Source organism: Phlebotomus papatasi, chromosome 4 (assembly GCF_024763615.1).
Source record: "Phlebotomus papatasi isolate M1 chromosome 4, Ppap_2.1, whole genome shotgun sequence".
Taxonomy (NCBI): domain Eukaryota; kingdom Metazoa; phylum Arthropoda; class Insecta; order Diptera; family Psychodidae; genus Phlebotomus; species Phlebotomus papatasi.
In genome coordinates this window covers 3,766,269-3,789,969 of record NC_077225.1, presented here as the reverse complement: position 1 = coordinate 3,789,969, position 23,701 = coordinate 3,766,269, and the positions used below count along the sequence as shown (strand labels likewise).

Below are 23,701 nucleotides of genomic sequence, written 5' to 3'. Positions count from 1 at the left end.
GGATTACCCCGGCATTCTAAGTGGCCCATCAGGCCCCCGGGATTTAAAAAGAAATGTAAGAAGAATAAAGTCAGTTAAATAAATTCCCAATGTGAAATATTAGTGTTTTTTCTGGACCTGGGACCCCATTTCGCAGTCCACTGTTGTCGTGGTCCAATTGAGGGTGGTTGCGGGGTTACCCTACCCCCAAAATCGTAACAATATTATAAATTAATATTTTAATATTGTTTATTATTATTTATTAATAGTTTTTCTACTATTTTTTTTAGTAACTTCAGATTTTGAAAGAAAAATAGTAAAATTTGAGAAAATAAGGAAAAGAAAGGAAAAAAGACGTTCCGTACCTTTTAACGTGGGGATGATACGGACAATTCCGGAAGTCTTTATCTACTCTCTTCTTGTCTCTCGTTCTCTTGGTCTAATTCAGCTGAATGTAGGAAAAGGCAATATAATCTTTGAAGAGATCATCTCTTCCACAAATCTCTTCCCTCCTCATATGCCTTGTGGTCATCCTACGACTAACTCTGGCAGGTTTTGCGACCATTGCCGGAGGTATTACCTCCAACAATTTTGATATTTTCCCATTTGAATATTGGGTCTCATCGGGAATTTCTGTTTTAATCTTTCGTTTTCTCCCCCTCAACTTTGGCTGGGATTTTCTACTATTGAGAATACTTGCGCAAATTTCACCATTTCTCATTGAACTCTTGTACCCATCCTTGATATCTTCAACTGAAAATCCAGCAAATACATCATCTGAATGGGATTCTTCTTCACCATTCTCCTTGAATCCATGATGCATATTTGCCAAATAATGCGATAAAATTCGCTTAGATTCCTTTACTGGACCCACCTCCTTCACTTTCTTACTGGTCTCTACCTTAACGTCAACTTTGACAACAATTTCCTCCTCTTCTTTCTTCTCTACAACTTCTTCCATTGTACTATGTTCTCTTACTTCTTCAGTCTCTACCTTTGTCTCTGTGATCTTTACATTATTGCTCCCTACTTCAACTTCTGCCACATTGGCATCACAATTGACCTCATTCTCTGTGATCTCATCCTTTGTAGCCTCCTCATTGTTATTGAGCGTTATTCCAGCACCATCACCAGTTGCACCACTGGGATAGGTCATCTGGAACTCACCCACAATCTCAATATCTGAGCTTTCTACACTCAATGAACGATTATTGAGATCTGACGTTACTACGCCACTTGAACTCTTGCTCCTACCCAAATCACTCTCACTACTGTGACTTGAATTTTTATGCCGCCTCCTCTGGCTCAGTTTGGCATTTTCCACCTCAAACATCGTAAAGCCCTTGCTCTGCGCATGTTTGTAGGCATCAAAAATCGCCTTAACTGTTAAATCTAGCGATGCTAGATCCTGAGCCAGAGTTAGTGGTGGCAATTGAGATTTACGTAGGGTTGTCCCCTGGAGCCATGAATGATTAACCAATTCATTCATCTCCATTCGCCTCTCTGAATCAACATTCAGTAGACGCGTAACCAAATCTCTCGCAGAAGGACTGACACATCTCCATGCTGGAGTTTTTGTATCAAAATCCCCCAGCCTTATCTTCTCCACCAACCCACAAATACTCTCTTCCGAATCACTTGGTGATCGGAATGGACTCTGTCCACATAGCATTGTATACAGGATCACAACAAGTGACCACAAATCACATGCTTCCATGTGAACCTTATCGCCAATGGCAATTTACTGAGCACCTCAGGAGCTGCATACTCCTATGTAAAAGCCGATGATGGTACACTCGTATGAGCCGGATCTTGCCTAACAGCAAATCCAAAATCCACCACTTTAACCAAATTTGACTTTTTGCTGGCAAAAATCACATTTTCCGGCTTGAGATCTCGATGGGCAATATTTTTTGAATGCATAAATTGCACAGCTTTGACAATTTGTGTAAATATACCCGATGCTTCAATTTCCGTAAAACGTCTCGATTGCTGTATTCTCTTAAACAATTGACCACCATCGAGATACTCAAGGACAATATAGGTAAAAGCCTGATCACGTATAACTTCAACAAATCTCACAATTTGCGGATGACCCTGACATGCAATTAAATTGTCAATTTCACTCTGTGCATCATGCGATGCCTTCAACACCTTCACCGCATACACATCACGCGTTGTACGCCTTATACACTTCACACAGATACTAAATGATCCATCACCAATCACCTCACTAAAATCCATTTGGTATTTCTGGAAAAAAGGCAACTCACTCCTCGCCAACTTCAACAAATCCCTCACTTTCGGCTTCATACTCGATGGACTGTACAACACTTGACCACTAAATGCCTCCCACAGCCTCAGCAAATGTGGTGACACAAATGAATAACCCCTGAACAATCTTTCATGATTCGGCGGTGCCGGACATGGAGACTCAGCAATTGGTAACCTAGTAAATTTTTCACTGAAATTGCTTGTATCTGTCTCATAGTCCTTCGGCGGTCTAGATGGTGCCGGAATTTCCTTCCTCACCAACTTCTCCCAGTCAATACGCCGGAAAAATGGATGACTCTTGATATCCGTTGCATCAACCTTACTTCCCCCCAATCGCTTCTTCGGATCCTTTATCAACAACTTCGATATAAAATCCCTCACTTCCACACTCAATTTGTCCGAAAGTGGTGGTGGACCCTTCTGAATACGCAATGAAATATCATGTTGCGTATTCTTTTCACCCTCATGCGTAAATGGCGATGAACCCGTAAGCAACTCATACGCCAAAACACCCACTGACCACCAATCTGCAGCAAAATCATGCCCCATATTGCCCTGTTGCTTCACCACTTCCGGTGCCATGTACTCAATTGTACCGCAGAAACTGTAGGCACGACCATTCTTCTCCGCCGTCAACTCCTTCGACAGCCCAAAGTCCGTGATAACAATGTGACCATCGGCATCCAGAAGAATATTTTCCAGCTTTATGTCACGATAGATGATCTCTAGCTGCAAGGGCACAATAAATAAAAGATTATCTCAATTAATATCGCAGTCATTCAACCAGCTACACAGCGTCACATGCAGCTAATCTGCTTGTCGAGAGACGCGTGCGCTAGATGCTATGGCGTTATTCATTAAAAAGATTTTAGCAGGAGTTTTTAAAACAAAATGTAAACATAAACACTGAGAAAAATTGCTTATTTTCTTAAGTTCAAAGCACAGACTGTATTAATTAAGAACAGAATCACATTGACAGTAAAATGCCCACCGTATTTCGTTAATTACGCATTAGGTGAGGTTCTTAACAATCTCACCTACTATAATCCTAACAAAATTTCATGTCGTCCGATCGACCTCAAACTTGGCCAAAATGTGTTTTGACACTTCCTGATCACGAATATATGGGGGGCTAAGTTAAGTTCCCGGCCGGCCGGCAGTCCGGCCGCTCTTTGGAGCTTAATAGCTCCTAAACTAAAAGAGATATCGACTTGCGGTTTTCGGCAAAGGTTATATATCGCATGAAAATTGCAACTTGGTGCATTGACACCCCACCCCCCACCCCTCCTTCCGACATTTTGAAGACCCCCTTTTTTGTTTTTTCAATAGCTCCGCCCCTATGGCATCGAGCGGGCTCAAATTTTAGTATGTTATAGCTGGGCCTTAGAGCTTTCCATCAATACCAAACTTAAGGTCCCCCGTCCCCCCTGACCCGAGCTATAAGGGTCCAAAAAAAATTCTTAAAATGGCCATAACTCTTGTTCTAATTGTCAGAATTTAAAAAATCAGGGCTTTTTGGAAAGCTCTCATGAAATGCCACTTCCCCTTCTAACATCGCAAGTTCATTAAACCACCGCTAGAGGCGCTATTATTAAAAAGAAAATTTTTAAGTCTTATAAGTTAAGTAACTCAAAAATTCCTTATGCAATCGGGCTGAAATTTAAGTATGTTATAGCCGCTGATTATACCTATCAAACAAAAAAAAACTTAAGTTGATCTATAATCCTTGACCCGAGCTATAAGGGGACAAAGTTCGAACATTGACCGGCCTTTATCTCCGGTTCTAATTAACATAGCGACCTAAATTTTACCTTTTTGGTTTCGTCTCGATGAGCACTTTCAGATGGAAGTTCAAAAAGTCACCACAGATGGCGCTGCGATAGCGTCAAAATTTATCGAAATTCAAACTCATTTTTCTCAAAAATTCCTTTGTGCAAGTTAATGAAATTTTAGTATGTTGTAGTCCAGTGTTGGATGTTTCCAAAGTGGGGCGTAAGTGCGCTGTGGTTATAAAAAGAACTGGAGATATGAGGGATCAAAGTTCACGAAATTCAAAAAATCATATCTCTGGTTCCATTTGACCAATTTTGATGAATGAGAGCTTAAACGAAAGATCTCACCAAATGCTACAACTTTCTAGAATATTTGAACTTCGTGGGACCAACACCAGGGGCGCCACAGTCGAAAAACCAATTTCAATATCACATAACCTCAATTATCTCGACTTTCGCTGAACCGATTTTGATGATTACTTCAACATAATTGTAGAGCACATTTGTCTCTATATTTCGTCCATACATCATTTTCCGCTCAGACTACGCTATCACTCCGATTTTGCCGTTGAAGTGTGAAAAAATTGATTTTTCCCATAATAACGCTTTGAAATCACTCAGATGCCAATTTGACTGCCTCTACTCCACAGAGACACTTAAAATAGGGTTTTAAATGGAAAGTACCACAAAAGATAACAATTCTTTGATATAGTTGAAGTTCAACAAATGACTACTTGGGGAACTCTGGATGAAAAAACTAGTTAAGAAATAAAAAACTTCGCTTATCTTGGCTTCTGAGTAATCGATGAGATCATGTTCTATGGGCGCGCGCGGCTTTTGCCCATTGCAGACGTGTTTTACCAAGTGCTCTGTGCATAGTGTTCAATAATTGCTGATTTAAATACGCCGGCGAAGAGAGGTCGTTCTGACGATTCAGACGACTCTCCTGCGCAACATTCCAAAATGCCTTTATTTGGAAAGTCAAACAAAACCCCAAGGACCCCTCCAGCCACCCTGACGACGACTTTCTCAACGCCTGCAACTGCCACGATCTCAAACACTACAATTTCATCTCTGTCATCTTCATCTGCGACATCTATGTCCACCTCAAAACTTAAAGTTGTTCCAAATATCCCCACGAGGAACACGTTCGATGTCTTGGATCATGAAAAAAATGACGATAATCCTGAAATGAGTGGTGATGAAATTAACCAAAAACCACCACCAATAACAGTTATTCGTGAGGGCAATAACACTGTAATTGCAACTGAAATTGTGAATCGTCATAATATCACAGACATTACTCTGAAAAATATGTCTACTGGTGCGAAATTAATGCTAAAGAAAATGACCGATTATGCGACACTCGTCCGTGAGTTCAAAAATGCTGATGTGAAGTTTTACACTCACGATGTGAAATCCAATATTTCGATAAAATTTCTTTTGAGGGGCCTGAACTTCTCAACAGACGATGATGATGCATCAAAAATTTCAATTGTTCAAGATGATTTGAAAGCCTCCGGTGTAAATCCTGAAAAAATCCAAATATTGAACCCGAGGGAACGGAGATATGAAGGAGAAACTCTGTTCATCATTTCATTTCCTAGAAATACGATGAAACTTGCTGATCTACGCAAAATTAAAGTAATTAACTACACAGTGGTCCAATGGAATCCATTTATCAGGAAAAACAAAGGACCTATTCTCTGCCGAAAGTGCAATCTCTACGGACATGGATCCCGAAATTGTTTTCTTCCCGTGTGCTGCGGAAAATGCTCAGGAAGTCATGAAACTTCCGCCTGCAACGAACTCATTAGATGTTGCCGAAATTGCAGAGGTAATCATTTCGCTGATTCTCCAACCTGTCCTAAAAGACAGGATTTCATTGAACTCAGACAACGGCTATCGGCAAGAAACAACAAGCGATCAAACCCTCCCCCTACTCGGACTGAGGAGCAGCCTCCACCTCCAAATCCCCAGCGGAGCCGAAGACAATCTTACGCCAATGTGGTTCGTGGGGGGCCTTCAAACTCTCAACTTTTCTCCCCCGTGGAGATTTCTATTATCTTAAAAGAAGTTTTTACGAGGATGAAATCCTGCAAATCCAAGGAGGACCAAATCGGCTTGATGTTTGAGATCACCTCTAAATACATCTACCCATGATGATTCAACCCCAATTGCTTAATATTGCATTTTGGAACGCACGTAGTATAAATCAAAAATTAACTGAAACTAATTTTTTTCTTAATAGCAATTCAATTGATGTATTTTTAATTTCAGAGTCATGGCTCAAAAGTGATTCAAAGTGCTATTTGGCTGGCTATCGAGTTTATAGAAATGATCGGAAAGACAAGAGAGGTGGTGGCGTTGCAATTGCAATTCTAAATACAAAAATAATAGAGACAATTGCCATAGAAATAAGTCACCCAAAAAAGTCACAATTTTACACTAGTCGCTACGTATTTTAGTCCAAACCAATGCACAAATGATTTTACATCTGATCTTAGACTATTATTTAACAAGACCAATGTTATTGCCTGTGGTGACTTTAATGCACGTCATAGGAATTGGAATTGTATCCGGGCAAACAAATATGGCACAATTTTATTTAAGGATATGTGTAAACATGACTATCGAATTATTTCTCCTAACTCTCCAACTTTTTACCCTTCTCAATCTAACTCCACACCAGCTACTTTAGATAGAATTCTCACGAATTCAAACTTTGCCCTTGATCAAGTCAGAACTATTCAGGCGTTGTCATCCGACTATCTCCCCGTAAACTTCAAAATCAATACTACTTTTCAAATGAGAAATTACCCAGCCCTAATTCAGGATTATGCATCGGCCGACTGGAAGATGTATAAACAATTGATCAACGAAAATATTTCTTTATCAAACAAAGAAATCAAAGACAAATCTCTAATTGATCATCAGATTTTAGATTTCCAATCTATCATTTTATCAGCTGCTAAATCGGCTATTCCTTTAAGGACACTAAAATCCAAAAAGAATTCGGATATTCCAGACTATTTAAAAGATCTCATTTCTCATAAAAATAAAATTCGACGTCAATGGCAACGCTCTAGGGTGGCGGAGCTCAAAGTCGAACTTAGTAATCTTGAAAAAATAATAAAAGAACAAATTAACCTTCATGAAAATGATAATTGGCAATCACATGTTAAATCACTAAATTTCAATCGTCCCAATTTATGGAAAACTGCCAAGTTGCTGAAGAATAGATCTCAAGGTATTCCACCCCTTCGGAAGGGTAATCAAGTTATCATAACAGATGAACTTAAATCTCAAGAAATTGCTGATAATTTTTCCAAATTTCATAAAAATAATTTACCTAAAAAAACAACGATTACTGAAAAAGTCGCACAAACTTTAAAATTACAAAAAATTATAAATTCCTCTGTTAAGGCCGAACATCTTCCTACACCCCGGTTAATATCTACAATAATTAAAGACTTAAAAAATAAAAAAGCTCCAGGCATGGATAAAATTAATAACAAATTAGTCAAAAATCTTCCTAAAAAAGCAATAATATATCTCAACAACATCTTCATAAACTGTCTGAGGATCAACTATTTTCCAGACCCCTGGAAGATAGCTCAAGTTATCCCCATTCCCAAACCCGGTAAAGATACTTCTTTAGCATCAAATTATAGGCCCATAAGCTTATTACCAGTATTTGGAAAAATTTTCGGAAAAGTGATCTACAGAAACATTAATAATTTTGTAAACAACAACAATATTTTGTTAAATGAATAGTTCGGTTTCCGACCTGGACACTCCACCAATCACCAACTGCTTAGAATCACTAAAGAAATTGAATCTAAATTAAACTCCAAGAATTCAACTGGACTTATTGCATTTGATTTGGAAAAAGCCTTTGACTCCGTATGGCATGATGGCCTTCTATATAAAATGAACCTTTTCAAATTTCCTATAAATTTTATAAAAATTATTGAATCGTATCTTTACAACCGTAAAGCATTTGTACAAATTAATACTGGGAAGTCCTCTTTGTACTCTTTAGATTATGGTGTCCCTCAAGGAAGTGTCTTATCTCCTGTACTTTATAATATTTTTACTTCAGATTTAAAAATAAATCCTCCTGTAAAAATAGCATTATATGCTGATGACACAGCTTTTTACTACTCTAATACAAATCCAGATGTAATCATCAACAAATAATCAAATGCTTGTGCTCAGTACATTGATTATTGTTCTGATTGGCTAATTAAAATTAACATGGATAAATCTGAAGCAATTTTCTTTACGACCAGAAGAGCTAAAAAACGTCTTCCAAATTCGCCCATTCGGATTAAATCCATGGAAATAAAATGGACTAAAGAAATTAAATAATCTTGGTATGATTTTGGATCCTAAGCTAACGTTCAAAGATCATATTAATAATAATAATAATAATAATAATAATTGTTGGCTTTATTTGTAAATTAGGCTTATAGCCTCTACATACAACCAAGATTAGAGTGGTACAACGGTTAGAGATTTTTGTGTACATATTTTTTTGAAATGTTGCTGAGATGACATGCTGGTCAACAGCTTGTAGGGGCGAAGATGTGAGAGAGCTGTCCATTGGAAAGAGTGCTCCTCAAAGTATCCAATGCATCCAAGAATGAAAGTGTGAGTGATCTAGCACGCTTGTTTGAAGGGTGCTAGAGAGAGTTGTACTCGCTGACGAACCAGAACAGCTACATCATGATAGAGATGAAGAGAGTTCCCGTTGTGAGAGTTTGAGAGTTAAGAGATAAGAGATACACTGATGTGGAATGAGCCATCCAATCCAGAGTGATGCATGAAGCCATCAGTGTATTATCGGCCATTGGCAGTGCTGGAATTGATCATCTGGATCAGGACAAGGCGCCTGATGCTATGTATCCAGCCGATCAAATTTTTTTCAGCACTGGGTGCGATTCGACCGTCGTTTGAACCAGAGATCTCTGCACCATAGATCCAGTACTCTATCCACTGAGCCACGAAACCCCCAGTATATTAACTATACTATAAATAAGTCATTAAAGGCACTCAAAATACTTTACCCTTTAATCAATAGAAAATCGAAACTCTCCACTCCCAATAAAAAGTTCTGATATATTGCTATTGTACGCAGTATTCTTCTGTACGGTTGTCCCATCTGGGAAGTCTGTGCTAGAATGCACAAAAAGAAGCTTCAAATTATTCAAAATAAATTCTTAAAAATTATTTACAAGAGATCATGGGACTTCTCTATAACACAGTGCAACAAAATGATACTTTTTTTCTTGGGATGGAAAATAATGAGTAGTTTCTTGTTCCTTGGTATGTCGTGAACATTTCTCCCGAAGAAACTTGTGGTCCATCACGTCAAGTTTCTGAGATATCTTAAGAAAGAGATCTTTAAGAAATTTTTCGAAATATTTGAAAAAGAGTTGTTTATAATCAATAACGGTACATCCTAGGATGTTGGTATCAAAGGATAACTCAAGGATGTGTAGAGGAGGATTTAAGGACATTTTTCCTGGAACATCGCATATCCCTATCCCTCATTTTTTTTAGAATTGTTTCATAAACTCCTAAATGTCCTCCAAGTCCATGAAAAGGATTCGTGGGACGACTTGAATCCTTTACAAAAATAGTCTCCTGAATATTATAGGTTCGTAAAATATACCTTTATCCAGAAATTACGTATTTGAATGACTTATGAACCATAGAATTTTCTCTCAAAAATTCATTATTTTATTTCATATCTTCTACATATAAATTCTAATGTCTTATAAGTTGAATTTTCTTTGTAATCCACCATCCATCACATTTATGACAAAAGAGAATCAAGATTCTTGCTTTCGTTCCATTTTTCGTAAGGTGCAGCGAATTGATGGTATTTTATTTCGTGCTCATCTGATTCTATTGATTTTTGTCTTAAAAAACATCAAAGTGACAATACAGGAAGTGGATTTTCAGTGATATATTCACATCCACTTTTTTAAATGCTGAAATCATTTTTTTGCACAAGATTTTAGGCAATTTCTGTCCTGGTGTCTCCCGAACAATTGTAAATTACATTTTTGACCGATTCTCACGCAATTTTTTCATCTGGCAGCAAAGAATTCGTGAAAGTTGAATCCTTTTCCAACTTTCGGATGTCAGGACCCGTGAAAACATCTTCTTCCATTTTTGCGATGCCGAGTTTTGGAAAAACTTCCCTCTAACGTTTGAAAGCCGCTTGCTCGTGATTTAGGGATTTCATAAAATTCTTTACAATTCCCAATTTTATGTGTAATGGTGGTAACAGAATTTTGTCCTTTTTGTGAGACCTTTAATGTGCGCCCTCACTCATCAAATTCGCTCAGAAAACACAGAAGATATGATGTTTTGAATTTCGTGAACTTTGATCCCTCATATCTCCGGTTCTATTGATTAACTTGCACAACTTGCACACTTTGAAAAAATGAATTTGAATGTTAATGAATTTTGACGGTATCGCAGCGCCACCTGCGGTGACTTTTTGAACTTCCATCTGAAAGTGCTCATCGAGACGAAACCAAAACACCAAAATTTAGGTCAAAATATTAATTAGAAGCGGAGATAGAGGCCGGTCAATTTTCGAACTTTGACCCCTTATAGCTCGGGTCAGGGGTTATGGATCGACTTAAGTATTTTTTTGTTTGATAGGTATAATCTGCGGCTACAACATACTAAAATTTCAGCCCGATGCACAAAGGAATTTTTGAGTTATTTAACTTAGAAAATTGAAAAGCCCTCGTTTTGATAATAGCGCCACTAGCGGTAGTTTCACGAACTTGCGATGTTAGAAGAGAAGTTGCATTTTATAAAAGATTTCCAAAACTCCCTCACTTTTTAAATTCTGACAATTAGAACCGGAGTTATGGGCATTTTAAAAATTTTATTTTGGACCCTTATAGCTCGGGTCAGGGGGGTCGGGGGACCTTAAGTTTGGTATTGATCGAAAGCTCTAAGGTCCAGCTATAACCTACCAAAATTTGAGTCCGATCCATGCCATATCGTAGTCTTATTGGCTTATAGTGCATGTTGCTAAGATATGAAATAAAATAATGAATTTTTGAGAGAAAATTCTGTGGTTCATAAGTCATTCAAATACGTAATTTCTGGATAACGGTATATTTTACGACCCTATGATATTCAGGAGACTATTTTTGTAAAGGATTCAAGTCGTCCCACGAATCCTTTTCATGGACTTGGAGGACATTTAGGAGTTTATGAAACAAATCTAAAAAAAATGAGGGATAGGGATATTCGATGTTCCAGGAAAAATGTCCTTGAATCCTCCTCTACACATCCTTGAGTTATCCTTTGATACCAACATCCTAGGCTGTACCGTTATTTATTATAAACAACTTTTTTTCAAATATTTCGAAAAATTTCTTAAAGATCTTTTTCTTAAGATATCTCAGAAACTTGACGTGATGGACCACAAGTTTCTTCGGGAGAAATGTTCACGACATACCAAGGAACAAGTAACTACTCATTCTGTTCCATCCCATTTTTGACTGTTGCACAGTGTAATCAAACTTCATGAGATTGCCAAAACTCCTCTTTTGCAAAACCAAATTTCTAAGATTAAAGATAACTTTCTTCTGCAATGCAAAACCTCCCACCACTCGATTGTAAGTCAATTAGCACTTTAAACAGTATCATTTGTATAAAATACATATCTGTCCCGCATTAAATCTGTAAGCACCATATTACCTTGTGCTTAATTTATTTTTCTTAATCTTTTATCTCTTAATACAATTCAAATATTCTTAACAATGTATTAAAGTTGAAGCAAATCAATGATTTGGAACACTTACAATGTAATTATTTTGTAAATGTACAAAAAGTAGCTCAATAAAATATTCTAAAATAATAAAATAATGTTCTATGGGAGAATTATAGAGAACATTCTGGTCTACATTTCACCCATATATTACTTTTGTGCCAGTTCATCCAAATCCTTGATATTTTGGTTTAAATACAAAATTTGTATAATTTCACGAATTTGATTCAAGATAACTGAATGGCGTCTCCCAACTTCAGCTCTAAATCGAATTTGCATGCACTCCGAGTTAGCTCACGTTAAGAATCTCACCTACATAAGCCGGTTAGGATTATCTGTCACTTTCCATTGTAATTCTTACGCAAATTCTCAATTACCATATTGTCTTATGTCATACTCGTTGGCACTAGATGAAAATAATATAAGAAAATTGAAAAAATGAAACGAAAATGCGATAAACGGTTTTTTGTTTGTTTTTTGCTCAATCAAACACACACCGAGAAGGGATGCTGTGATATAGTAACAGCACTGATTGTCCACAGAGCTGTGATATAGAGCGACTACCCGTATCGGGAGATTAGATAGAATAGGAGTGGGGAAGCATAAGGGGCCCAATTGGTGGCCTGGATGCATCGGAATATCCGAAATGGAGAACTGACCCCTGGCAAAATCTTAATCTTATTTTGGACATTTTGAGGATAAAATTGGACACTAAAAATAAATTGATTAAAATTATGGATTTTTATTCTAATATTTGATGAATGATGAATTCTATCCAAATATTTGATTTTTTTGGAAGATTTTGAATATAATTTGAGTTGAAATTGCTTTGTTGAAAAATCAGTGTGAGCAATTGCTTATGAGAAATATGACAAATTTGCGTTTACTTTAGTCTTATTTAGTTGCAGTGAAGTACTAAAAATGTTTCTTCGCTTTTTTTGAGTGATATTATTGAAAATTCATTGAATATTGTGTTGATTCACGTTAGTGGTGATTTGTACCTTTGACCTGAAGTGAGATTTGCCTTGTGAATTAGATTTTTCGTGTGAAAAATGGGAAATTTTCTACGAGATTCACCAGTGAGGTGACAGCTCTTATTTTGGACAGGTATCTTTCTATCGAAATTTCGTAAAGTTTTAACTTTTGTGATGACTAGGTTGAACAAATGCCTGGAGAAACAAAGGAGCATCATCTCTATGAAAGAGATGTACCGAGAAAAGCCTTGAAAGGCTCCCGGAAAGGTCAGGGAATAAGCGAATCTGCACGTACTTGGAGTACCAAAGTCAACTCACTTTAAAGAATGATATGGAAAGTTTCCGGGCTTCTTGTGACATTCTACGTTTCCCTTACATGAACAAGAAGAGCACTTGGTGAGATTGGTTCTTGAAATGAAGAACAATAGACATCCTGTTGAGGCGAATTAGCTGTCCAAATATACAACCAATTTGTCCAAAATAAGAGTAAAATTCACCTCTACATATCAATTCATTTTTAAACGTATTAAATCTAATTTTAGTAAAAAAAAAAGACGATAAATAGTTTTCCAAGCTTCTAAAGAACTCTTCTGAATAGAGAGTATCAAAAAAGTCAATTAGTATTGAAAATATCGCACTTCAAACTTGGAACATCGATGCTTATAAGCAGACTGTACAAAATTATGAGCCCTTACCCTATAGTGTCGAAAATAAAATTTATATTTTTATGTATAGAATCTTGTGTCACAGTCTAAGCTTTTGAAAATTTATTTTGAATTACCCCAACCTATCTTAAATTACTGATATTTTAATTTTGTGCAATGCTTTCAGACTTCGTATCTGTCTCTCTCTCTCTCTGGCTTCGAACACTTCATATCTTTTTCATATTCCTTTAATGAATCTGACTTAATTTTTTCAGGAAATGCGTGGCTAATATTAAAATTATATTGCTATTAGATCACATTCATTAACTCTTCAACGACGAAACAGTTTTCGCGGACCGAAAATCAGCAATAAACATAACGACAGCTCTATTCCATACTATTCTAAGTCGACTTAGAATTATATTACTCCGAGAGATATGTTATTCCTCGGATCGAGATCTACAACTGGTGAAAATTTGGTGGTCATCTGACGTTCGGGTAACGAGATATTCAATTTTTTCGAAAAAAAATTTACACGCGCAGCATAGGAAATCGCCAACTTCAAATGGCTCTCCTGAAATGTTGTCATTCTGAGATAGAATAGTATGGAATGGAACCGTCGATAAAATCAATAAACAAAACCAATAAAAGGTCTTATATCTAGCCTTCGAAAAGCCAACAGAGTCTGATTCGGTGTATTTTTTGTCTCTACGAACGATAGGGACAAAAATAGCCTAAAAATTTAAGTATTTTTTCTAACGATACTACTAAGTAAGTGATAATTTTAAATCTAATGAAAAATATTATGTTTTAGTATTGTAGTTTCTTTTCCCAAAAGGGTTTTGCTTAAAAAAATTGGAAGTATAAAATAAATTTAAAATTATTTTCATAATAAGAATTTAAAAATTCGTTATTTTTGAGCTTAAAAATTTACTATATCGCAAATAGCTGGAGACTTCCAAAAAAATATCCTAGATTCCTTCAATCTTCTATTTTGCAATTACGTACAAAAAGTGACAGATAATCCTAACCGGCTTATGTAGGTGAGATTCTTAACGTGAGCTGACTCGGAGTGCATGCAAATTCGATTTAGAGCTGAAGTTGGGAGACGTCATTCAGTTATCTTGAATCGAATTCGTGAAATTATACAAATTTTGTATTTAAACCAAAATATCAAGGATTTGGATGAACTGGCACAAAAGTGATATATGGGTGAAATGTAGACCAGAATGTACTTTATAATTTTCCTATAGAACATGATCTCATCGATTACTCAGAAGCCGAGATAAGCGCGGTTTTTTATTTCTCAACTCGTACTTTCGACCAGATCGCCCCAAGTGTTCATTTGATGAACTTTAACTATATCTAGGAATTGTTGTATTTTGTCCGACTTTCCATTTAAAACCCTATTTTAAGTGTCTTGGTGGAGTAGAGGCAGTCAAATTGGCATCCGAGTGATTTCAAAGCGTTATTATGGGAAAAGTCAATTTTTTCACACTTAAACGGCAAAATCGGAGTGATAGCGTAGTCTGAGCGGAAAATGATGTATGGACGAAATGTAGAGACAAATGGCCTCTATAATTATGTCGAAGTAATCATCAAAATCGGTTTAGCGACAGTCGAGATAATTGAGGTTATGTGATATTGAAATTGGTTTTTCGACTGTGGCGCCCCTGGTGTTGGTCCCACGAAGTTCAAATATTCTAGAAAGTTGTAGCATTTGGTGAGATCTTTCGTTCAAGCTCTCATTCATCAAAATTGGTCACATAGAACCGGAGATGATTTTTTGAATTTTGTGAACTTTGACCCCTCATATCTCCGGTTCTGTTTTAACCACAGCGAACATTTGCACTATTTTGGAAACGTCTTAGACTGGACTACAACATACTAAAATTTCATTAACTTGCACAATGCCGTTTTTGAGAAAAATTAGTTTGAATTTCGATGAATTTTGACGCTATCACAGCGCCACCTGTGGTGACTTTTTGAACTTCCATCTGAAAGCGCTCATCGAGACGAAACCAAAAAGGTAAAATTTAGGTCGCTATGTTAATTAGAACCGGAGATAAAGGCCGGTCAATGTTCGAACTTTGACCCCTTATAGCTCGGGTCAGGGGTTATAGATCGACTTAAGTATTTTTTTTGTTTGATAGGTATAATTGTTGCGCTCACAGTGTGGCACACTGTACATTAATGACTGAAAGTATAAAGTCCCACCCATTTCACCCAAATGAGCCTGATCAGGAAGGGGAATACAAATTATTAGATCTGGAATGATCACTAAAATGTACTTTTACTCTCTTGGTTCCTGACGGTTCCGAGGAAGCATCATCGTCAGTCCTGGCGCCCACGGAACTTCTACTCCGGAAACTATAAATTTTGGGCTGAGTATTTGTGCAGACTCGAGGACTCATCGGAATTACGCGCAATCAGACAAATATATTATATAATTTTGTGAATTATATTTTGCATCCCAGAAATTATATTAATCTTGTCTTCTTAAATTCAATTTTTTTGCATTAAAGTGTTATGTGCGAACCAAAAGTTTAATTTTTTTATTTGGAATCAAAAGTGGTTGCTACATAATCAGCGGCTATAACATACTAAAATTTCAGCCCGATTGCATAAGGAATTTTTGAGTTATTTAACTTATAAGATTTAAAAATTTTCTTTTTAATAATAGCGCTCCTAGCGGTGGTTTAATAAACTTGCAATGTTAGAAGGGGAAGTGGCATTTCAGGAGAGCTTTCCAAAAAGCCCTGATTTTTTAAATTCTGACAATTAGAACAGGATTTATGGCCATTTTAAGAAATTTTTTTTGGACCCTTATAGCTCGGGTCAGGGGGGTCGGGGGACCTTAAGTTTGGTATTGATGGAAAGCTCTAAGGCCCAGCTATAACATACTAAAATTTGAGCCCGCTCGATGCCATAGGGGCGGAGCTATTGAAAAAACAAAAAAGGGGGGTCTTCAAAATGTCGGAAGGAGGGGTGGGGGGTGGGGGGTCAATGCACCAAGTTGCAATTTTCATGCGATATATAACCTTTGCCGAAAACCGCAAGTCGATATCTCATTTAGTTTAGGAGCTATTAAGTTCCAAAGAGCGGCCGGCCGGCCGGCCGGTCGGGAACGTAAAATAGCCACATATATATTCGTGATCAGGAAGTGTCAAAACACATTCTGGCAAAGCTTGGGGCCGATCGGAGGACATGAGATTTTGTTAGGATTATAGTAGGTGAGATTGTTAAGAATCTCACCTAATAAATGAATTTCGAATGAAAATGAGTTATCGGTTATGAAGCGGTTGACTACCGATTCGGAACCAATACCAGATGACCGGTTCTGTGAAATCGGTTCAGTCTTATCGGATACTTTCAAGCCTTCTAAATGAGCCCAAACGTGATGGGAAAGTAACAATACTGATCTCTCTATGGGGTTCAGTAAGAAGTAAAATTACGAAAAAATAAAGGGGCAGATAATCCTAACCGGCTTATGTAGGTGAGATTCTTAACGTGAGCTGACTCGGAGTGCATGCAAATTCGATTTAGAGCTGAAGTTGGGAGACGCCATTCAGTTATCTTGAATCAAATTCGTGAAATTATACAAATTTTGTATTTAAACCAAAATATCAAGGATTTGGATGAACTGGCAGAAAAGTGATATATGGGTGAAATGTAGACCAGAATGTTCTATTTATTAACAGATTTTGGCAGAGCTCTTTCTCGGGAGTTCGAGCAGCTCGCAAAGCGTCGGACGCTTTGCCACCCCTTTTGGATATGTTTTGTAGGTAGTTCAGCTGAACATTTCGTCCATAGACATCTTTCACACTTGAAATATTCAGGGTCAAAGTTCAACCACCCTTGCTTGGCCTATTTTTCAATGTATTTGGTCTAATATATATTTTTTATATATCTTTAAATTCGAAATCGAACTCAAGAATTATCAAGAACTTTTTCAATCTGTCTTACAGATGATGTCTTTTTTTTGCCCTCCTCCACCCACAGGTCCTCAGCTCTAAGAGCAGATTTCGAACCGTGACACTGCCAAAAGGCACTAACAAACATACATAACGAAAATTCTAACTAGTGCACAGCATTTAATATGAACAACATACCAAGAATAAATAAATAATTAAATAAATACTAAAATAAAAAGCTTACTCTCCGAAGCCCTGCACCGCCCGATCTCACCGGGCCACATGCTTCAGGGATATTCCCGCCACTAGGTACCCCGCCCAGTCATTGGAAGCCCGAACTTCACAATTTGGAGGTAAAGAACTCGGTTAAGCCGAGAGAAACCCTCCCAACGCAAGCCTCCAAGCTAGACGACCTAGTCGTAACTGAAGGCACCCAATGGCGAACAACAAAGAAAGCCCCGCCGCATATCAAGATGAATAAAAACAAATAACAAAGTAATAAGATGGGCCAGATCGAACTGGTGATTGTAAAAGACTGGCTTTTGTAGGTAACACTTCTTTATTAGTCGAAGCCTGGGCGGCAAAAGAGGAAACCTCTAGCAATGGCGCGCTATTTATAGGAATCGTCTTTTGCCTTGAAGTTGGCTACTATTCATGTATAATTTTAAACTTAAGTAATCTACAACATTATTTCCCCCTTTAAAAAAAGTGATTTTAAATTCCATAGATTTAATGATTGTTTTTTTTAATTCAACACTTAGCTTAACATTGTTTTACAACATGTTCATATTTTTCAAAATATAAACCTACTCAACCTACTCATAGACCAAACGTCTAGGTTGGCGACGTTCTCTGGCTGATCGCCTAGGTGGGGGGGTTTCACACCTAAAAGAACTTTCATCTTCTGTAGAGTACTGACTTGCCTTTAAATCTGATTCAGCAAAATCAAAATAATCATCATCTGAGTCCACATCTTCCTCAGAATCTACTTCCTTCTTTTCTTGATTAAAAGTGATGTGGTATTTGTGAGGAATCAACTTATCATAAGACTTTAGCTGATCTTTTAGCTGATGCAAAATTCTATTTTCTACAGCAATTTCATATCGAATTCGGCTCAAAATCTTAATAATTTTCCCACGGACCCACTTAATCGAATCTTTATCTTCAACTCTGTACAAAACTGTATCATTAAGCTTGAATTTCTGATCTGGCAAAGTGAAAGTTACTTTCCTATTCTTTTTCTTAAGCTTTGATTTCAATTTTTGCATGTTCTTAAAATGAGGATTAACAGCGTTATACTTAGTCTTTGGAACAAAGTTGAAAACTAATTCTGCTGATGTTAGGCGTGTTGTAGTGGTCGGCGTGTGGTTATATCGCGCAAGAAATTTTCTAAGAACTTCTGCTAATTTAAAAGAAGAACTGGTGCCAGTAGCAACCATCTCTTTCCTCAACGCGTTTTTTACAGTTTGAACTGCTCTCTCACAGATTCCGTTACTCTGTGGATGATAAGGAGGACTTTTCAGTACCTTGATATCTCTTTGGTGGCAAAAATCAGTGAAATGATTCGAGTTAAAAGGAGGCGCATTATCTGAGACAATCTCTTTTGGATTTCCCATTCATGAAAAAATTTCATCAAGGGCAACCCTGACCTTTTCCGCAGAAGTACCATTCATGAGTACCAATTCCAGCCATTTACTGAAACTATCTACCATAATTAGCACTTCTTTGCCCGCGAAATGGAAAAAATCTAAGTGAATTCTTTCCAAAGGAAAAGTCGCGGCTTTCCATTCCACTGTATGAGATTTGTTTCTCTTGGCGGTGACATTACATTCTTCACACTCGCCTGCAAATTTTTCTATATCTGCATCAATTCCTCTCCACCAAAGAAGTGAACGAGCCATCATTTTCATCCTAACTACCCCTACATGAGTCTCGTGTAAAATGTACAGTACCTTACGACGTAACTTTCGTGGGATGAGGATTCTGAACCCGTAATAAATACATTCATCTTCTACTGTTAGCGAGAGACGAAATTTCCAGTAATACGTTAGGGTTTCAGATAAATCTGAGGAATTTTCTGGCCATCCATCGATAATAATTTGCTTTAATTTTGTCAATTCGCGATCAGTTTGCGTCGCGGCACGAACAATTTCGTAATTAATTGGATCGTTTTCCCTGTGAAACGCTTTAATACTTATATCATCTTGCTCCTCATCAGGATCTTCTATGGGCAAACGTGAAAATCCGTCGCAATGGCCTTGCTGTTTTCCGGGACGGTATCTAATCTCGCAATTTAGGGAAGATACAAGTCCTTGCCATCTTAGCATTCGTGGGGATAGCACCACAGTTGAAAGCTTTTTTTCATTGAAAATAGAAATCAATGGACGGTGATCCGTATAAATTATAAATCTGTGCCCATAAATGAACTTATAAAATTTTTGAATAGCGAAAATTATAGCTGCTGCCTCACGATCTAACTGAGAGTAATTTTTCTCTGCAGCTGTAAGGGTTCTCGACGCAAAATACACGGGTTTTTCTTCTCCGTTTTCATAAATGTGCGATAGCACAGCACCGAACCCATCGGGAGACGCATCTGCCGCAATTACAATTGGCAGTTTTGGATTAAAAAGCATGAGTATCGTCTCATCTTTTAATAGATTTTTACAACGTTCAAAACAATCCGTGTGTGTTTGTCTCCACATCAAAATCTCACCCTTGCCATTACATTCTTTGAGAAGATCATAAAGGGGACGTAATTTGTCCGCCAACCGAGGGATATATTTTCCGTAGTAATTAATAAGACCAAGGAAAGCCTGCAATTGTTTAAGATTTTTAGGACGGGGCGCATTTTCCAAGGCTTTTAATTTCTCCTGGTTGGGACGAATACCCTTTTCTGAAACAATTTGACCCAAGAATTTTATTGATCGCGTAAAAAAGGTGCATTTTTTCAAATTTATCTTGACGTTGAACTCATTGAGCTTCCGCATGACTTCCCATAGCGTGCTTTTCACACTATTTTCATCTACTCCGTAGATTAATATATCGTCCAGGTATACGACCACTCCCTTTATCCCTGCCAAGAGTTGATCCATAAAGGATTGAAAAATGCTTGGAGCCGATGAAACTCCAAATGGCAATCTTTTGAAACGAAAAAGACCTTTAATGGTGTTTATGGTTAAAAACTCTCGCGAATCTTCAGCTACTTCAACCTGCTGGTATGCACTTTGCAGGTCAATGGAGCAGAAAATTTTTCCGCCTGAAAGTTGTGCCAAAAGATCCTCAATATTAGGCAGAGGGTAATGTTCCTTAAGGACATACTTGTTAATGGATGCCTTGAAATCCACGCAGAGTCTAATCTCTTCTCCCTTCGGAACTACTACCACAGGGCTGGCCCATACGCTATGCTGAATTGGCTCAATAATCTCTTCCGCACATAGTCTGTCTAACTCGCGCGTGACTTGCTCTCTGGCCTTAAACGGAACAATTCTAGATTTGTAAAAAATTGGTCTCGCATTCTCTTGGAGATGAATTGATGCTTTGAATCCTTTAATGGGGCTTTTATCAGACGTGTCACAAACTCGAGGAAAATTCTGTTCAATTTCATCAATTAAGTCAGACCCCCAAGTACGATCCTGAACTGCACTGACAGTGAACGCGTCTTTCAGTTTTTCTTGCCACCGAGGAAATAGTTCGTCCATCCAATCCCTCCCGAGCAATGGAATCGCGTTTTCTTTACAATCAATTACATAAAGCGGGAGATGTTTGCCACTAACACTCACTGAAATCTGTCCTCTGATAACTACCGGGTCTCCATTGGCTTGAGACAATCGAATCGTGGTGGGCTCCAGCTGCCGGTTTGGAAAAAATCGCTCAAAAACATCCACGCCAATCACCGAACACACCGCCCCCGTGTCCACCTCAAATACTACATTATTATTATCAACCTTTAGTGAAATTAACATGGGGTTAGTAAATATGTTAGTAGTGGTTGCGTGAAGGGTGTGTTTAAGGGTTTTTATACTCATCGATTTTCCTCTTGATGTTCTGCAGACAACTGCCCAGTGCCCCTTCTTGCCACAAGCTCTGCAGGTGCTCTTTGCTGCTTTGCACTGCCCTCTGTTGTGTTGAAGACCGCATTGTCCGCAGTGAGTGCCCTCTGGTGACGAGGATCGCTTAAGTGCTGCTTTTCGATTTCCCCTTCTTCGCTCCGTCATTGCTTCGACCTCGGCCATGCTGCTGCCATGACTGCACTTTTCGAGTCCCGTTAGCTGAGTCATCCACCAAAATGGCGGCGGCGGCCGCGGCGGCAGATCCCATGGCGCGAACATTTTGCCTCGTGCGAAATTCTTCCACACAAATTTCCTTCGCGCGTTCCCATGTGAGATCCGTCTGGAGAATCAATTTGGACTGGATTACCTGGTCATTAATGCCACTGACCAGTCTGTCGCGTGTGGCGAATCGCCTATATTGTTTAATAAGCATAATTATTGTATATTATATTATTGATTATCGAGTCAATGAGTCAGTGTCGCTTTGTACTTCAACGGAGTAACAACAATAAAGAAGCTAGTGCAAGTGTAACCAGGACTTTTAATCTAACAGTGGTGTCAGAAGTGGTTTTATGAGTCGAAGGAGTTTTGATCTTCGCAATAGGCACGTGCCCAGCCAAGCTGCATCTAATCCGTTCCAGAGGAGCACTATAACCCAAAGAAGCCCCCCGCTTTCACAATCTTCAAACAACTTAATCGCTGAACAGTCTGGATCAGTTCCGGAACTACAAATTACAACTTGCTCTTCACGATCATCTTCTACTTCATCTCAATCAAACTCTCCTGGTAACACACTGCTGGACCAAACCAGATCTTCACCTGGGTTTACATTTGCAGATATACAAACACCAGCAGCTTCTCAACACGATCGACACTCAGTAAATCCACTGGACTGGAGTCTCAGAGACGCATTACCAGACGATAATCAACTTGTATCTCCATTCTCCAGCATCCGAGCAACACATCCGTCTGAATCAACCGAGATGCCAGGAAACTCTAATCCACAAAACAACACTAACCAACATGGATCTCAATCCAGACAGACAAATTTTCGTCTTCCCTATCTGGAAGCTTGGAAAACTATTCCAGAACTTAAGGGTGAGCCCAAAGATGTGCAACATTTTTTCTATATATGTGATAATATTTATGAAGATTACTACGGGGATGGGGATAGTGATGCAGAGTTCATTAGATCAATCAAATATAAAATCAGTAATAGTGTACATGAACAAATTCGCGACGCAAGTTTTAACAGTTATGAGGAGTTCAAAAATGAAATTCTAAATCTCTTTGGTCCAGACATAAATTTGGCGGGCGCTTTTCAAAATCTTGAAAGACTTTCACCGAAACATCAAGAAAGTTTAGTGGACTTTGGCAGTCGCGTTGAATCAGCGCAAAAGACATTGAACCATGTACATGCATTATTGCTGAACGGAAATTTACCTACGTCAATCAAAGACGCACATACTGAATTGGCGATTTCAGTTTTTGCTAATGGCATTCGTCATCAAGAAACAAGAATCCTGACGTTAGCGAAACAATTTCGATCTCTGCAATCCGCAATAAATTTCGCGACGAATTATAAAAAACAAAATCCACAATTAGGTCAAAACAATGCCTCGTCATCTCAAGCAAATTCAAATAATTCTCGCAGAGTCACACTGCAAAACTCAAGTAGCTCAAATAATCGCACAATCAACAGAAATGCAATCTTTAACCCAAATCGCTTTTCTAATCAAAACAATTCACTCTCAGGTACAAGCGCCAGACAAAATACAACTCTTAATTCAACTTTTCGTCCAAGAGGTGGTCAATTTGAATCCACACAATTTCATGATAGATCTCGTATAAATCCAGTAATAGATAATGAACAGGATGATGAAGAATTTTCGGGAAACGAAGACGGGTCGGCAATTCAGATGGATGCCGAGTTGTCGACCGAGCAATAGGAATCTTTAATAGTATTCCCGAAGGTTATATTCAGTCTTATTTGCTCAATATTTATATGGACATTGAGGGTCATATTAAAATGTATAAGCTACTTTGCGACACCGGTTCCCCATTTACATTTTTGAGATTTTCTATCTTGCCCTCCACTACTAAAATTAATAATACAAATTCATTGAAAATAATTGGAATAACTGATTCTGAATCGAAAACCTTAGGGACTACGTCTTTTAAATTGGGAGTAGATCCTAACAAAATGATGACTGACGGAATTGCACAAATCCTTCCAGAATCTTCAAAATTTCCATATGATGGGATTCTTGGTCGAGATTTCTTAG

At 37.9% G+C, this 23,701-nt stretch overlaps 2 protein-coding genes across 2 annotated transcripts; both read right to left on the bottom strand.

The window, feature by feature from the left end:
* Nucleotides 1-418: 418 nt before the first annotated feature.
* On the bottom strand, nt 419-1,696 carry LOC129808546 (probable serine/threonine-protein kinase pXi). Its single transcript, XM_055858324.1, has one exon. It carries the CDS (start codon nt 1,694-1,696, stop codon nt 419-421), a length of 1,278 nt encoding a protein of 425 aa, XP_055714299.1.
* Nucleotides 1,697-1,749: 53 nt separating this feature from the next.
* LOC129808545 (ribosomal protein S6 kinase alpha-5-like) lies at nt 1,750-21,504 on the bottom strand. The gene is made up of 3 exons (XM_055858323.1): nt 21,389-21,504; nt 20,577-20,853; nt 1,750-2,982 (listed from the first exon to the last, which is right to left on the bottom strand). Exons 1-3 carry the CDS (start codon nt 21,502-21,504, stop codon nt 1,750-1,752), a joined length of 1,626 nt encoding a protein of 541 aa, XP_055714298.1.
* Nucleotides 21,505-23,701: the final 2,197 nt, after the last annotated feature.